The sequence below is a fragment of the Neopelma chrysocephalum genome, unplaced genomic scaffold (genome assembly GCF_003984885.1).
Source record: "Neopelma chrysocephalum unplaced genomic scaffold, ASM398488v2 Primary Assembly neopelma1_84, whole genome shotgun sequence".
Taxonomy (NCBI): Eukaryota; Metazoa; Chordata; class Aves; order Passeriformes; family Pipridae; genus Neopelma; species Neopelma chrysocephalum.
The window spans coordinates 11,713,283-11,727,152 of record NW_020897746.1 but is presented as its reverse complement, the minus strand read 5'-3'; the positions used below and the strand labels follow the sequence as shown (position 1 = coordinate 11,727,152).

General features: G+C 62.2%; 1 protein-coding gene across 10 annotated transcripts in view; it reads right to left on the bottom strand.

Moving 5' to 3' along the window:
- RBFOX3 (RNA binding fox-1 homolog 3) overlaps positions 1-13,870 on the bottom strand; it is a 129,038-nt gene that overhangs the window by 4,903 nt on the left and 110,265 nt on the right. For 8 of the 10 annotated variants that reach the window (XM_027691362.1, XM_027691369.1, XM_027691368.1 and 5 more), the window contains 4 exons: positions 2,077-2,328; positions 1,341-1,478; positions 884-937; positions 296-388 (listed from right to left, as the gene is read on the bottom strand). In XM_027691362.1, coding sequence (XP_027547163.1) covers positions 296-388; positions 884-937; positions 1,341-1,478; positions 2,077-2,328 — 537 coding nt within the window. Of the gene's footprint in view, positions 1-295; positions 389-883; positions 938-1,340; positions 1,479-2,076; positions 2,329-3,932; positions 4,229-13,870 lie in introns of those variants that run through there. The other 2 variants (XM_027691370.1, XM_027691365.1) reach the window with 2 other exon arrangements.

The following is a 13,870-nucleotide window of genomic DNA, read 5'->3' as shown; positions in this document are numbered from 1 at the left end:
GGGTGGGGGGCTCTGCCAGACCCATCTGTACCAGGCAGAACGAAGCCCCAGCTGAAGTCCCGGCTCTCCCTGCACATGGGAGGCTCCTTTGGGCCGGACGCTCCTCGTGCCAAGCGATGAACTTCCTGGCAGCCGGCACACATGCTCCTGTGCCACATTCAGGGACACATGCAAAGGCCGGGCACAGCTCCCCGGGGGCACCCAGGACCCAGAGCTGCCCTCAAGCACCCCGCAGCCCGGGCAGGGGACACGCACACGCAGGCATGGCACGGCACTAGCACACTTATCTGAGCACCTCAATCTTCCGGCCCTCTACGATGGTGCCATTCAGCTTCTCTCGTGCCCGGTCGGCATCTGTGCTAGTTTCAAAAGTTACAAACCCAAAACCCTGTGAGCAGAGGAGAAAAGGAAAAAGAAAGAGACAGAGAGAGAGAGAGAGAGACAGAGAGAGGGTGCAGGGACAGAGAGAGAGAGGGGGTGAATCAGGAGAGCTGGCGCAGAGGTGAGGCTGCCACAGTGCAGAGATGGAGAGCCCGGGCTGGGGTCCCCGCAGGGCCTGGGGGTCCCGGCTGAGGCCCCAGCATCGCCCACAAGCTGGGAGAAGAGTCTGGGAGAGGGGCACAGAAAACGGGGAAGATACAACAGAGACATCCAGACACAGAGGGACATGAGCTGCCTGTGGGGGGGGCAGAGCAAGCCCTTCCTTCCCTCCAGTGCCAGGGCCACCCCAGTTGGTGCAGGAGCTACCCCGAGATGGGGCATCCCATGCCAAGATCCCATGGGGCAGGAGAGGAGAGCAGGTTACAGCGCTGCCAGGCAACCCGGCTCCGCTGACCCCCTCCCCAGGACTCGCCACACGGTGCCAGCTGTGGGCAGCACCCACCTTGGAGCCCCGCTCATTGAAAATGATCTCCACATCCAGTATCTTCCCGAATTGCTGCAAGTGGAGAGAGCAGAAGGGTGAGTGCCCGTAGAGCCCCCGGCCCCACACCCGGGGCTGCTGGCACGGGGCTCTGTGCCAGGGATGGGCCAGGGACTGCCTTGGGGGCCAGGCCCAGGGACTCTCAGAGCCATGCAGGGGAGAGCCCTCATCCCTCCCACGGCTCCCACTCTGCCAGGACTTGGGGAGTGTCACCCAAAATCTCATTAGCCAGCACTGCTCTGAGTCCTAATGAGGGCTGGGAAGGGGATAGTGAAGGGAGACGAGGGCTCTGTGTCACTCCCCGCTCCACGCACAGGATGGGCCCTTGGGAGGGGACAGTGTCAGTGTCCCGATGGTGACACAGGGCAGCACTGAGCAGGGAGCAGGTGACGTGGTGGCTGGATGGGGCTGGACTCACCCCAAACATTTGCCGCAGGTCAGGGTCCCGGAATCGGAAGGGGATGTTGGAGACGTGTAACCTCTTAGGCTGCTGCTTGTCTGTGTTGTCTGAGGAATGTAGCTGCTGGCTGTCTGTCTGTGCCGCCTCGTCTGTCTGCTGTGGGAGGCACCACCACCATCAGCCCCTGGCCGTGCCAGACTCGTGCCCCTGCTGGGGCTCCAGTCTTGGGGAATGTCCCCCTGCCCTGTGCTTGGCCCTGCCTGCCCCCAGGGACACCCTGAAACCAGCGGTCCCCAAGCCTCAGGCAGCACCCCACGGGTGTCCCTGCACCCCGGTGAGCCGGGGGGGTGACGGCAGGGCTGTGGGGGTGCTCGAGGCGGGGGTGCATGAGGTGGGGGTGCTCGAGGCGGGGGTGCAGCCGCTGCCTGCGGGGCCGTGTGGAAGCACCGGGAAATGCTGAGCTCAGCGCTTTCCCGGTGCTGAGTTCCAACTCTGTAATTGCCATGATCTGGTGGAGCAGAGCCAAGCAGGTGGATTACAAGTGATCAGAAATGACAGGGGGGTGGGGGGGCTGTGAGGAGAGGCGATGGTGGGAGCCCCCAGCCCGGTGCCCCGTGGGATTGCAGCCAGGCAGCACCACTGCCCCAGCACCCTCCCAGATGCTCTGGGGACTGCAGCCAGGCAGCACCACTGCCCCAGCACCCTCCCAGACGCACAGCAATGCCCCCCTGTGCCCCCCAACCTGCTGCCTTACCGGTACCGTCTGCGTCCCTGCTATGGACTGTGTGCTGGCGTCGGTGCCCGGTTGCTCGGCGTGGCTCTGTGCTGGTGTGTAGAGGGTCATGGCGTGCTCTGGCACTGTGCTCTGCCCCGAGTAGTCCTGCGTGGGGTGGGGGTGCGGCGGCGCGTACTCTGCGGGGATCCCGTTCTGGGGGGGCGGGGGGTACTGGGCCGGGGGGTAGGGCTGAGCCATCGCGTCCGGCGGGGCCGTGGTGTCCTGGTTACCCTGCCGAGAGAGTGGCACCGGCCCCCTTAGCCGCTGGGGCACCCGGGCTGCCCGGGCTGCCACCTGCCCACAGATGGAGTCCTGGTCCCCGCAGCCAGACCCAGGCCCCCCATCCCACTACTCCACAGCCCCCCCAAACCCTGGTCTGTCTCCGTGCTGCAGTGGCTCTGGGCTCACGTTTCTATCAGCTGAGCCCCGATGCTCTCCCCCTCTGAGGCCCTGTCTACCTAGTGCACTGGGGCTTGGGTAGGAGGACGGACGCTCCTCCGTGGGGTTTAACTCCTGAAGTTGGCACATCTCTGCCCTTGGGGAGGGTGACCCAGGCAGATCCCATTCTGAAGCCCGAGGTGGGGCAAAGCAGAGCCTGACTGGCAGCATTGCTGTGGGGGGGCTGCACAGCACTGGCACCTGCCAGTGTCCCAGTGCCAGTGGTGGCAGTGAAGGGGAGCAGGGCTGGGCAGGCAGGGAGGCGAGGCAGGGAGGAATGCTGATGGCCCCTTGGCAGACACCATAGAGGGATCAATTAACTGCTAAATATTTGATTAGGCCTTTTGCTCTAACGCAGCAGGCCTGGCCGCCCCGGTCAGACCAGGTGAGCTGCACCCACGCCAAAGGCTGAAGGCTGTTGGGGGCTTGTGGGGGGCCGGAGGTGCCACCCACACAGCTGTGCAGCCCACAGCCTGCACCTCTCCTGCCCACCCACCCATTCACCCATTGTCCATCTTCACGGCCCAGTGTGCCCCCGTGGGCTCTGCCCCCTCACACGTGTGTGCCACAGCCCCCACAGCAGCCCCCAGGCCACGCAGGGCAGCGCCCGCAGCCCCCCAGATGCTTTACAGCGTGCCGTGGCAGCCTCTGGCCCGTGAAATCCATCTGTGGCCCAGCCTGCGGAGACAAGCTCCTTAATTGCGTGTGTCCCCAATTTCTGCTGCCGGGGGGGTGGCAGAGGGTGCAGAGGGGACGCGCCGGCAGCCGCCACCCCCAGCCCACGGGGCCGTCGCGCCTGCGAGGGCGGCAGCAGAGCCGCGCCGGGGACACACGGGAACCCGGCGGGAACAGCCCCAATAGCTGCAGATCTGCAAGTCATCGGCAGCACCGGCAGCGCCGGCCCGTGCTGACTCAGCTGCTCGGGGACGCGCCAGCCCGAGGCACCTGCCAGGGAGGGCCGGGGCTGCCACGCTGCAGGAGCCGAGCCCAGCGCCGGTGCTGCCCCAAGACGGGCAGCCAGGAACCGCTCCTGCCCACACCACTCCTGCCCACACCGCTCCTGCCCTGCTAATGCCACCTGGCAGGCCGGAGGGTTCCATCCAACCCTGCTCCAGGGAGCAGGCAGACACCGACGGTCACAGCAGTCACACCTCCAGTGTGACCCTCCCTGCCGCATCCCTAATTCCTGGCGCCCATCTCTGACCTTGCCTGCATGCACAGAGAAAGGAGCAGCCCACATCCCTCCTGCGTGGGACACTCATCCCAGCTGCCACCACAGCCAGGATCAGCCACCACCATGTGGGGACTGGGGGCAGGGGACAGGGACTGTCCCGACCTGCCCAGATCTTGGGCCCCGCTGGCCCCTCGTCAGCCTGTCCCGACAGCCACGTTCATACCAGTTATTAATTAGGGCTGTCGCAGAGCCTGTCAACCCGGGTATTATTTCATTCAGGGACCATTAGGTTCCCCCGGTTGCTGCTCACAGCGCCGGGGCTGCGGGTGCTGCAGAGACACAAATCCAGGGCTCCCAAAGCCTCCCACCTGCCCCCAGCACCCGGCCACCCCCTGGGGACAGGGCTGCTCAGTCACTGGTGGGGTTGGGGGCGAGGGTTCCACGGGGAGGGGGATGCTGGTGGGTTTGGTTGTGTGATGCTTGCTGACATCCCAGGGAAAAAGCCGCTGCTCAGCTCTGCACCCCACACTGCCCACAGTACTGGAACAGCCCCATCCCCGGGCAGCCCCGGGCAGTGAGGGACCCCCTGCTCCTCCCAGGTGGTTACTGTGGCCCCTTCTCGAGGTCCCTCCCTGCACTGAGCACCCAGGGGGTCCTGGGGGACCCAGCTCTGCAGCCCAGAAGAGGCAGCCCGGGTGCTCCCAGCCTGGTGTGCCCGGCCATGCGAGGAGCCTGTGGCACAGTGCTGGCCCACGGGTGCTGGGGACAGGTGCTCTGACACACATCCCTTGCTGCCACAGTACCTGTTCCTCCTGGGGTGTGGGAATGCTCCCACATGGTGCTTTCGGCACTTGCAATAAAAGAAATGCTGATCATTAATAGTCCTTGGCCTCATTTAAAACGAGACAGATCAGTGTCCAAGCCTGGAGCAAAGCCGGTGGCATTTAACGTGGCACAGGAGACACAAGAAGTGCTCCACCACCTCCGCTGCCCACCTGCTTGTGCAGGTACTGCCAGGACTGTGGCACAGCCCTGTGCTGAAACACCACAGCCCCAGGGACAGCAGGGGAGAGGCTGGGACGGGGAGCCCAAGTTCCCCTGTGCAGTGTCCCCTGTATGGTGTCCCATGCCCAGTGGCTGCTGCCTGGCATCCCCTCCGTGGTGTCCCCTGCCCTGCCCACGGCTCAGTCTCGCACCACCAGCCCTGCGCAACGGCTGCTGCAGCAGGCAGTGGGTAGATATCATCTTTAGCTGATTAAATGTCCCTCATTAATGAGTTTCTTTAATTAATGAAGTTTTTTTGTTTGCTCCACTTGCTTTCTCCCCCTGTACTCTGCCTCCTCAGCACAATCCAGGCCATTTCCTTTCAAGTCATTTAGCGTGTGGGGCCGGTTCCTGCCGACGCCGCACTTTGGTGATTGTGCCTGTCAGCTTGGGGCTGATGATGCCGTTTCCCACATTTGCTCCTTTATAAGAAAACAACGCACCGGGAGCCCCCAGACCCAGAGGATGGGTCAGAGCAATCAGCCGAGTGCAGAGCCCTGTGCTAACAATGGGGCACCCGCTGGCCACGAGCACCCTGCGACGGGCCACCAAACCTTGCCCCCGACAGGCGTCCTGCCAGCACAGAGTGACGGTGCCCCGAGCGAGTGCCCGGGGTTATCGGCCGCACACCAGCACCTGCACCCTGCTGCCACCACGGCCGCAGCCACCACACACCTGCCTGATTTCCTCTAAAGCCTCGTGGCCACCCTGCTGCTTTGGCCTGGCCCCACTCCCATCTCCAGCCCGTGCCAACTCCCACCAGCCAGCTCTGCCTGCAGCTGGGCCCTTCCTGCACTACGGAGTGTTGATGGTGCAGAGGCAGCACGGCACAGCATTGCCCAGTCACGGCATGACACCACCCAGTCATGGCAGGACACTGGTGATGGCAGGACACTGCCTGGTCATGGCATGTACTGCCTGATCACAGCTCGGCACTGCCTGGTCATGGCTGAACCTGCTTGGTCACAGCACCACCCACTCGTGTGCAGCTGGGCCTGACGCCGGCATGTGGAGCCCCGGAGCAGCTGGAGAGGGGACACAGTCCTGTCACCACACACCTCCCCACCCTGAGAGTGGTCCCCACTGCTGCAGCTGTCCCACTCCTCCTGCTGGGAATCAGACACCTCCTGGAGGGGGGGGGGAAATGGGGCCGAGGTCCTCCCCCCACCACAGCATCTGCAGAGCCCCCCCAGGTGTTCCTGCAAGCTGCAGAGCCTCAGTGGGCACATCCTGCAGGCAGCACAGGCAGGGCAGGGAGGGCAAGCAGCGCGGGCAGAGAGTGCAGGCAGAAAGCACATTGCTGTGACCTGGAGTGCCTTCTGCCCGCTCACGGAGGACAGGGCATCCCCTTGCCACATTACGAGGCAGCCTGAGGTCACTGCTGTGCTCAGGGAAGGGTGTTGAGCAATTCCCAAGGTCCCCTGTGGACCTGTGCCCACCAGCAGGAGATGGAGCAGGTAGATGGGACCATCTGCCCTTGTGCCCACTGCTCCAGAGCAGGGCAGTGCAGCACGCTGGGCAGCAGAGATGGGCTCAGCAAACGCCCCAATGGAGGCAGGAAGGTCCTGGCATGGCCCCACGTGCCCCCCATGCCCCCTGGGCCCCCGCAGCCATCCCCGTGCCCAGCACGGCTCGTCTGCGTGACAGCCACAACGTCCCCTCTTTGACCCGGCAGCTCGTTCATGCTAATGACTGTCAACATGAAACAGAGGCCGTGAAGGGGAAGAAAATTACTCCCTGAAAAGGAATTGACTGATCCCCGTCATTTCTCACGGAACCACTGACCTGTGAATATTTCATTACCCCAAATGCTGCACCATCCATACAAAGCAGCACCTGGCCCTGCACACCCACCCGTGGAGCTCCCAGCTGCGGGGAGTGGGGTCAGGGTGCCCACCATGGGGACAGCCCTGGCCCCAGGAGGGACGAGCCCTGCCCACCGTGGGGACAGTGGGAGGTGGCGGCGGGTTGCTTCTCCCCAGAGTGGGGCCAGACCTCACGGAAAGCTGGGCGGGAGGATGAGGAAGGACCCAGGGGAGGCAGCAGTGAAGGCGTGAGGAGCTGCGGGGACCAGAGGCAGCAGCCGCCGCACTGGATGTCTTCATCAGCGAGGGCAGGGAGGGGTGAGAGCCTGGTAATGGCATCTGCCAGGGATGCTCCGGTGGGAAGGGAGCGCTGCAGAGAGCAGCAGGGCTGGTGAGGCCAGGCGGGACCCGAGGGGCAGCAGTGATGGTGTGAGAGGAGGAGGAGTGGGGAGGAGCAGGCCAGCCCGCCGGCAAGGGGAACACCATTTTTCTGAGCTGCCACACACTGCCCAGGCACCTCCCATTCCCCCTTCCCTGCTCCTACCCTTGGCCCCCCGAGCCCCCGCCAACAGAGCCAGGGCTGGACGCTGCTGCCCCTCTGTCCACAGGAGCATGGGGAGGAAGGATGCAGCGATGGCAGCCATGAGACATGCAGGAGTGGGGATGATGAGATGCTGGCCTGGGCACACACCTGTGCACGTGTCCCCATCACCTCCAGTGCGGGGCAGGGGGACCACAGTCCGGTCCCAGCTCCTGGCTCTGCCAGCTGGAAACTTCGGAGCTGAAGCCGCATGAAATATTCATGAAGTAAATGGTGCAATTTCATCTGCATTCAGCCAACTTCATGTATATTTCAGAGTATTATGAAATGATAATGTTGTGTAACCGAGGCGAGACGGGGGTGCTTGGGGGGGGCTCCTGGCCACCCCCCGCCTGCGTGGCCGACAGCTCCCAGCTCACCTGTCCCTGTCCCTGTGCCGCTGCACCGGGAGGGACCCGCGGCCGCGGCACCGCCGGAGACGTGGCAGGAGCAGGCGCAGCAGTGGGAGAACAGAGCTCTGGGACACACAGCACTCTGCTCCCTCCTGATCAGGGCCCGGAATCTCCGGCGGGGTCAGGGCTCACCCGTGCCAGCTCGTGGCATCGTCAGCGATGCCAGGGCTCACCTGCAGCAGCCCCCGGCATCACCGGCAGTGCAGGTGGCGTTCCCGGCACAACTCTTCGTTCAGGCACGCTGGAGCAAGTCACACCTGGTCTGTGCAGCGTTGGCCGGGATTCCCAGAAGCATTTGGTCCCCAGTGGACACCAAAATGCTGGGACAGGTGGCACGTAAGGTACAAACTTGGCTGCAGAGCGCAGGGATGGGCTGGAGAGGACCTGAGTCCTCAGCAGCGTCCAACGGAGCTTCCTGCTCCTCCTGAGCCGTACGGGCACTGGTGCCCAGGCACCGCACAGCCTGGCACACCAGGGTGACCCGCCTGCTGCTCCAGCAGTCCTGGGAGCAGCTGCTGTGTCCTCCTGCTGGCAAGGGCTGGGGGCTCTAAAACCCTTGCGTGGAGCTGCCAGAGCCCAGCTGCATCCAGGCAGCTCCAGACAACGCAAGCGGTGGGATGAACGGCCACGTCCACTGGCCTCGTGCCTTCCTGCGAGCTCCACGCCAGCTCCACTGCCATTCCACACCCGGCCCCAGAGCTCACAGGGCTCAAGGAGCCCAGCTGGACCCCGGCCCTGACCCTGCAGAGCCCCTCACACCCCAGAGTCCTCTCACGGCCCCTGTCCCTGCCACACCTTTCCTGCTGCGCTGGGGCTGTGGCGCAGCTGCTTGCGTGGCCAGCGTGGGCACCGGGGGCACCACGGACCCATGTGTTTGCCCGGACAGTGCTCACACACAGCCCTCTCTAATAGGCAGCCAGGAGCATAATTTTTCCTCTAATTACATATTCAGCACTTCTGAGAAAATGAGATTTTGGTAATTCAATTGGACTGAGCAGCAGCGCTATAATAAAATGAAATTTGTAACAATCGCGCAGTTAAATTAGTTAAATGGAGAGGAAGGAGCTGTGGAAAATTGACCCCTCGATCTCCTAAAGACTAATCAGACATTTGAACCGGGTTGTGCTAACAGAGCCCCCGAGGTGTTCGGCACAGAGAGAGGGGAAACCAGAGACACCGCGAGGGAAGAGCTGGAAAAGAGCCGGGACCTTGCGGTGCCGCAGAGGGGACGCCCCTGCTCCAGCCCTGGGGTGGGCCAGGACGGGTTTGGTGGGGAAGGTTTTGGGTACAACACTGGTGCCATGTCCTCTGTGGCACTGGCCATCTCCAGGGCTTGGCCAACAAGGTCCCAGCAATGGCTGATGCTGTGGAGGCCACTGTCCCCACGGGCTCCTGGACACACGCTGCATCCTTGCTGGGTGCACAGAGGGTGGCAGATGGTCCCTCTCTGCCAGCAGGGACTGCAGGGACATGAGCACCTGTGCCCTGCAGTGGGACCAGCCCTGAGTGGGAACAGGACCACCTGGGCAGGGACGACACACCACACTGGGCATGTGGGGGAGGAGCATCCCACAGGCTGGAGGGGCTCTACAGCAGGTACAACGTAATTAGCCTCAATATTTATCTTGTTGTTCCTCTTCTCTATTTTTTCTTATGAAAGAAAAGGAGAAAAAGACGAGTTTCTCATTTGCAAGTTAATTAGTCTAATTACCTCTAATTAAGAGCTCCCCACACAATGCAGATCACAAATAAGCTGCCACTGTCGCCTGCTCCCACTCTTCTTTCCCCAGTTTTGATTTTTCACAGGAGCTGTTTGAAGGCTGCGGCCGGAGCTGAAGCTGAGAGATGCCGAGTGGGTGCAGCCAGGGATGGGGAGAGATGTGGGATCCCAGTCTGGGGCTGCTCCCCTCCATGGCCAGTGCCTCCAGGCATGCAAAGGGACGGTCCCGCTGCTGCTCCCCTGGGGGACCCCAGCACAGAATCAGGGCTCAGCTCACCCTGGGGAACTCCAGCCTGGAGCCAGGGCTCAGTCTGGCTCTCCCACCCTGCACCAGAGCAGGACCCACATGTCCTTCCCTCGATTCCCTCCCTGGGAAGCTCCTGTGCACATAAGGGGCTTTGTCCACACACCCCAACTGGTGCTGCTGAGGGGGGACGAGTGGGTACAGCTGGTACCTGGGTGTCCTGCCAGGCAGCTGGAGTGGGGATGCAGCTGGAGTGGGGATGCAGCCAGCACGGCCCTGGCTCATGGCTCAGACCCGGAGGCTTCTTGAGCTCTGTTTCCACCAGAACAGTGTGTCCCCAGACACGACCCAGCCAGCCTGGGTGAAAAAATGGGGACAGGAATACGCTGGAAAACACGATCCTCACCGGGCTCTGCTTACCCTGACAGCTCCCCAAAACTGCCTGCTTTCCTGGATGCTCAGGAACCTATCAGGGGGGCAAAGTGAGAACCCGGGCTTGGGACACTGGCTGGGTACAGCAGGGCTTGTGTGGGATTTGGGAACTGCACCCGACACCTGGGTGGCAATGCCCGCAGCACCCGGCGATGCCTGTCCTGTGGCAGCCACCACAAACCCTGTCACCTGCTGGAGCAGGGGGGACACCTGCTCCCTGCTGGCTGCAGGAACACTGAGAGAGGTGGTGCAGGTTAAAGCCCTGCCATGGTTGCCCAGGGGCAGCAGAGGGGTGAACCCTGTGGCAGCCTGCAGCTCCCAGCCCGCAGCTCCCAGCCCGCTCGATGGCACTGGTGTATCATCAGCCCAGTAGCCACGGCATGGCCAGGACTGCAGAGCCCCTGGCCACATGCTGCCAGGCTCACACTGGCACTGGGAAGATCCAGTCCCTTCCTTGGACATTTGGTTCCCTTCTGAGCTCAGGTGCCTTTCCCAGCCTTCCCGACACTGGCACTTCCCCAGGGCTCCTTACACTCTCCTGGCACCCAGCCCCACACCTGCCTGCCAAACCCAGCTGCACCAAAGGTACTAAGACCCTTCCTGGAGGAGCTGCAGTGCCCCTTGGTGCCCCCAGCTCCTCCATGGAAGCCCATTATTCCACAGGCACAGTGCCCCCATGCACGGGAGTCACCATCCCCACGGGGAGAGCAGCTGGAGAGCCAAGTGACCCTGAATTTCACGGAGGTGCCTGGGGTGCCCTGGCTGCAGCACCCACTGTCCCGCCCAGCCCTGGAGCCACGCTGGCCCAGGGGCAGTGCAAGAAAATCAGGTTTCAAAAGCATTTTCCCATTTGGATGCTGGTCCCTAAGTGGAGGAAGCTGTAGGGCCAGGGCGGTGGAGCTAGCGGGGGGTGGCCCATGCTCACTGTCCTAATTAGCCTTTCTTTGTTAACCCCCCCCAACTGCCTGTGATGCTCAAAGAATGACAGATACTAAATCTAATTTAATCTACTCATTCACCCATCACTATAGCACTAAAATAGGAATATACCTATAAAAAGAGCATTGCCAGGCAGTGTGGGCCAAAATCACAGCTATTGTGGGAAAAGCAGCTTTGCAAAGCTAAAATTAATGTCAATGTTTTCAATATATGTATTTATATAAAAAGCAGAAAATGTTCCTGGTGGCTTTAAGGCTGGTCCTCACCGAGCAGAGCAGCTGCCACAGCATGGCCAGAGCCGTGAGCCACCGTGCCAGGTCCCGTATCCGTGCGACGCGCGAGCAGGGGGAGAAACCCGGTTTGAATCGAACCCGCTGCTGCAACACACGACAACACTGCTCGGAATAGACCCGCTCCCTAAAAATATAACATGCTAAACTTGGCAGCAACCCTCTTGGAAAGGAATTTTCCAAGCAGGATTTGCAGAGGCTGTTTCCCAGCGGGCCGGGCACTGCTCAGCCAAGTCTCCTGCGCCACAGTGTGACCGTGGGCACCGGGGATGTTCCCAGCAAGCAGCAGCTCAGGGGCAGCGTTGCAGTGGGGTTCAGCACGCCTGTACATCAACCTGTGCTGGGGCCAGAGCTGCACGGGCACCACTACCTGTGCTGGGGTTGTGCTGGGGTCGAGCACTGATTCCGAGGCTCAGAGCCTGAGCCCTGTCCTGCAGCCATCACCTGCACACTCACAACAGCAGCTCTGGGTAGAGACCGACTCCTCTGTTCATGAAATGAAGCCACCAAAGTGTCCCTCCGCACCAGGTCCTTGCTGAGCAAGAGCCAAATGTCCCCGCCAAGCCCCACTGAAGGACACAGCGTTCCTGCGGGCACAGGCTGCTCTGCCAGGGGCACAGACCCATCCTCCTGCAGCCTTGGGCCCCCCAGGGGCACCACTCTTGGAGCACATCAGTGCTGGGAGGAATTCCTGGACACAGCACTCAGAGTGCTGTGGATGGACCATGGCTCCCGTGGCCAGGCCAGGGAGGCCACGTGGGGGGATTGGAGCAGAGCGAGCTGCTGGTACCCACAAGCACCTGCAAGCACCTGGATGAGCCACTGGTATTGATGAGCCCTCACTGGCGCTGGGAGAACCGAAGTTTTCCCGAGAACTTAATTTCTTGGTCATTCCTTCAAATCCTGGCACTGTGGAGAACGCTGGGGCCGGGAGCCATGAAACACGGGTAGCATACTGAGGAACAAATCTAGCCCATGCCACAAACTCCTGGCAGGGAGAGCACGTGTCCAAAGGAATGATGGCAGCTAGTGCATGCAGACCCTGGAGCCTCCCAGCTCCTGACCCCCTGGCCAGTCCAGCAGACTCATTTCCCAGCCAGTGAATCAGTCACCATCACGGTATGTGCCCACCCCAGGTGCCCCACTACAAATCCCCACACCTGGACAGGGAGAGCTGTAACCCAGGGGGTCAAAACCAAGCTCCCCACAGACCTCAGGACACAACCAACTTGTGGAGAGTCGGTTGAACCCCCTGAGGTGCCCCTGCTACACAGAGGGGAGCTGAGCCAGCTGACCAGGGCCAGCTCTGCAGCAGCACTGTTCGCTCTGTGCTCCTCCGGTGCAGGTGGCACAGGCGGGCACATCCAAAATCCAGAGCAAATCCAGGACTAAAGCAGGTGCCAGGCAGGCCCACTGCTCACCTGGGCAGGATGAGGGGCCTGGCAGAGCCCATGCCCTGTGCCCCTGCCCCGCGTGATGGCTGCCAGTGACGTTCCTCTGCCTGATGCCTTGTTGTGATGTGCACTGGGAGACACCTGTCCCCAGGCACCGGGTGCAGAACCTCTGCAGGTGACAAACCCCAGGAAGAGGATGGAGATTTTTGCCTCCATTGTGTTCAGCTGGGTGAAAATCCAACTCCAAATCTTGTAATAAAACCCTCCTCCTGGCTCGCAAGTCCGGAGCTGCTGCCAAGGAGCAGAAGGCTTCTGGGAGAGCAGGGAGGAAGAGATGCAGAACACGATGGTCAAATCAAACCAGGCAGGGCGACGGGGGAACCAGGAGACACCGGGTGCAGAGCCACGCGTCTGGGAAAGCTGCTGCTTCCCAGGGATCCCCAGCTCCGCTTTGCCCAGCCCTGTGGGCACCAGGAGCCCTCATCTGCCCACCCTGCTGCTGTCCCTGTCACCGTGAGCCACAGGCAGCACAGCCAATCCATGCCAGAGTGCTCCGCAGGGCAAGGGAGCGGCACAGCTGAGCCCCTCGTGTGGCCAGGGACAAGGGGATCCCGGCCGAGAGGGACACCTCCCACACTGCAACAGAGGCTCCAGGCCCCGTTCTGGCTTCCATTCCAAAGCATCCATGTGCTCCCTTCAGAGGGACAGAAACTGCCCTCCAGGACGGGTGGGGGCTCAGGGATGGTTTCTGCTTGGTGTCAGAGGTGCAGCAGCCTCGGGGAACTTGACGCAGCCCGGGGAGGCTGAGAGTGAAATCCAGAGCAGCTCTGGCTCTCCCCAGGCTCTGCCCGCAGGAGGGTGCAATAAATCACACACCCGCCTCGGCAGCCCCTGCCGCAGCCCCCGCGCGCCCCGCGCTCCTGTAACCAGCACCAGCTTCACCAGCCCCATCGCCCACACACCAGAGAGAGCAACCACGGGCCCTGCCATCCCCACCGCCAGCAGCCACGCTCCGGCTGCGACCCCGCTTGGACACCGGCCATGGACATCCCAAGGGACAAAACACTCCACAGCCCTTCGGGCTGGAGTGGAGGGTTGGCACCGGTGCCTGTCCTTGCCGCCGGGTGAGCCGTGCCGGCCACGCCATGAATTTTTAAACTCCTGAAAGCACAAATGGAGTGGTTTGCCTGGCTGGGAGATGGGATTTCCGATGCAGCAAAGAGGCATTTGAAGAAGACGCTGCCTCTCCCAAACTGCGCTTCCCCCGGGATGACGAGCCTGGAAACCCGGGGCGCTGGGT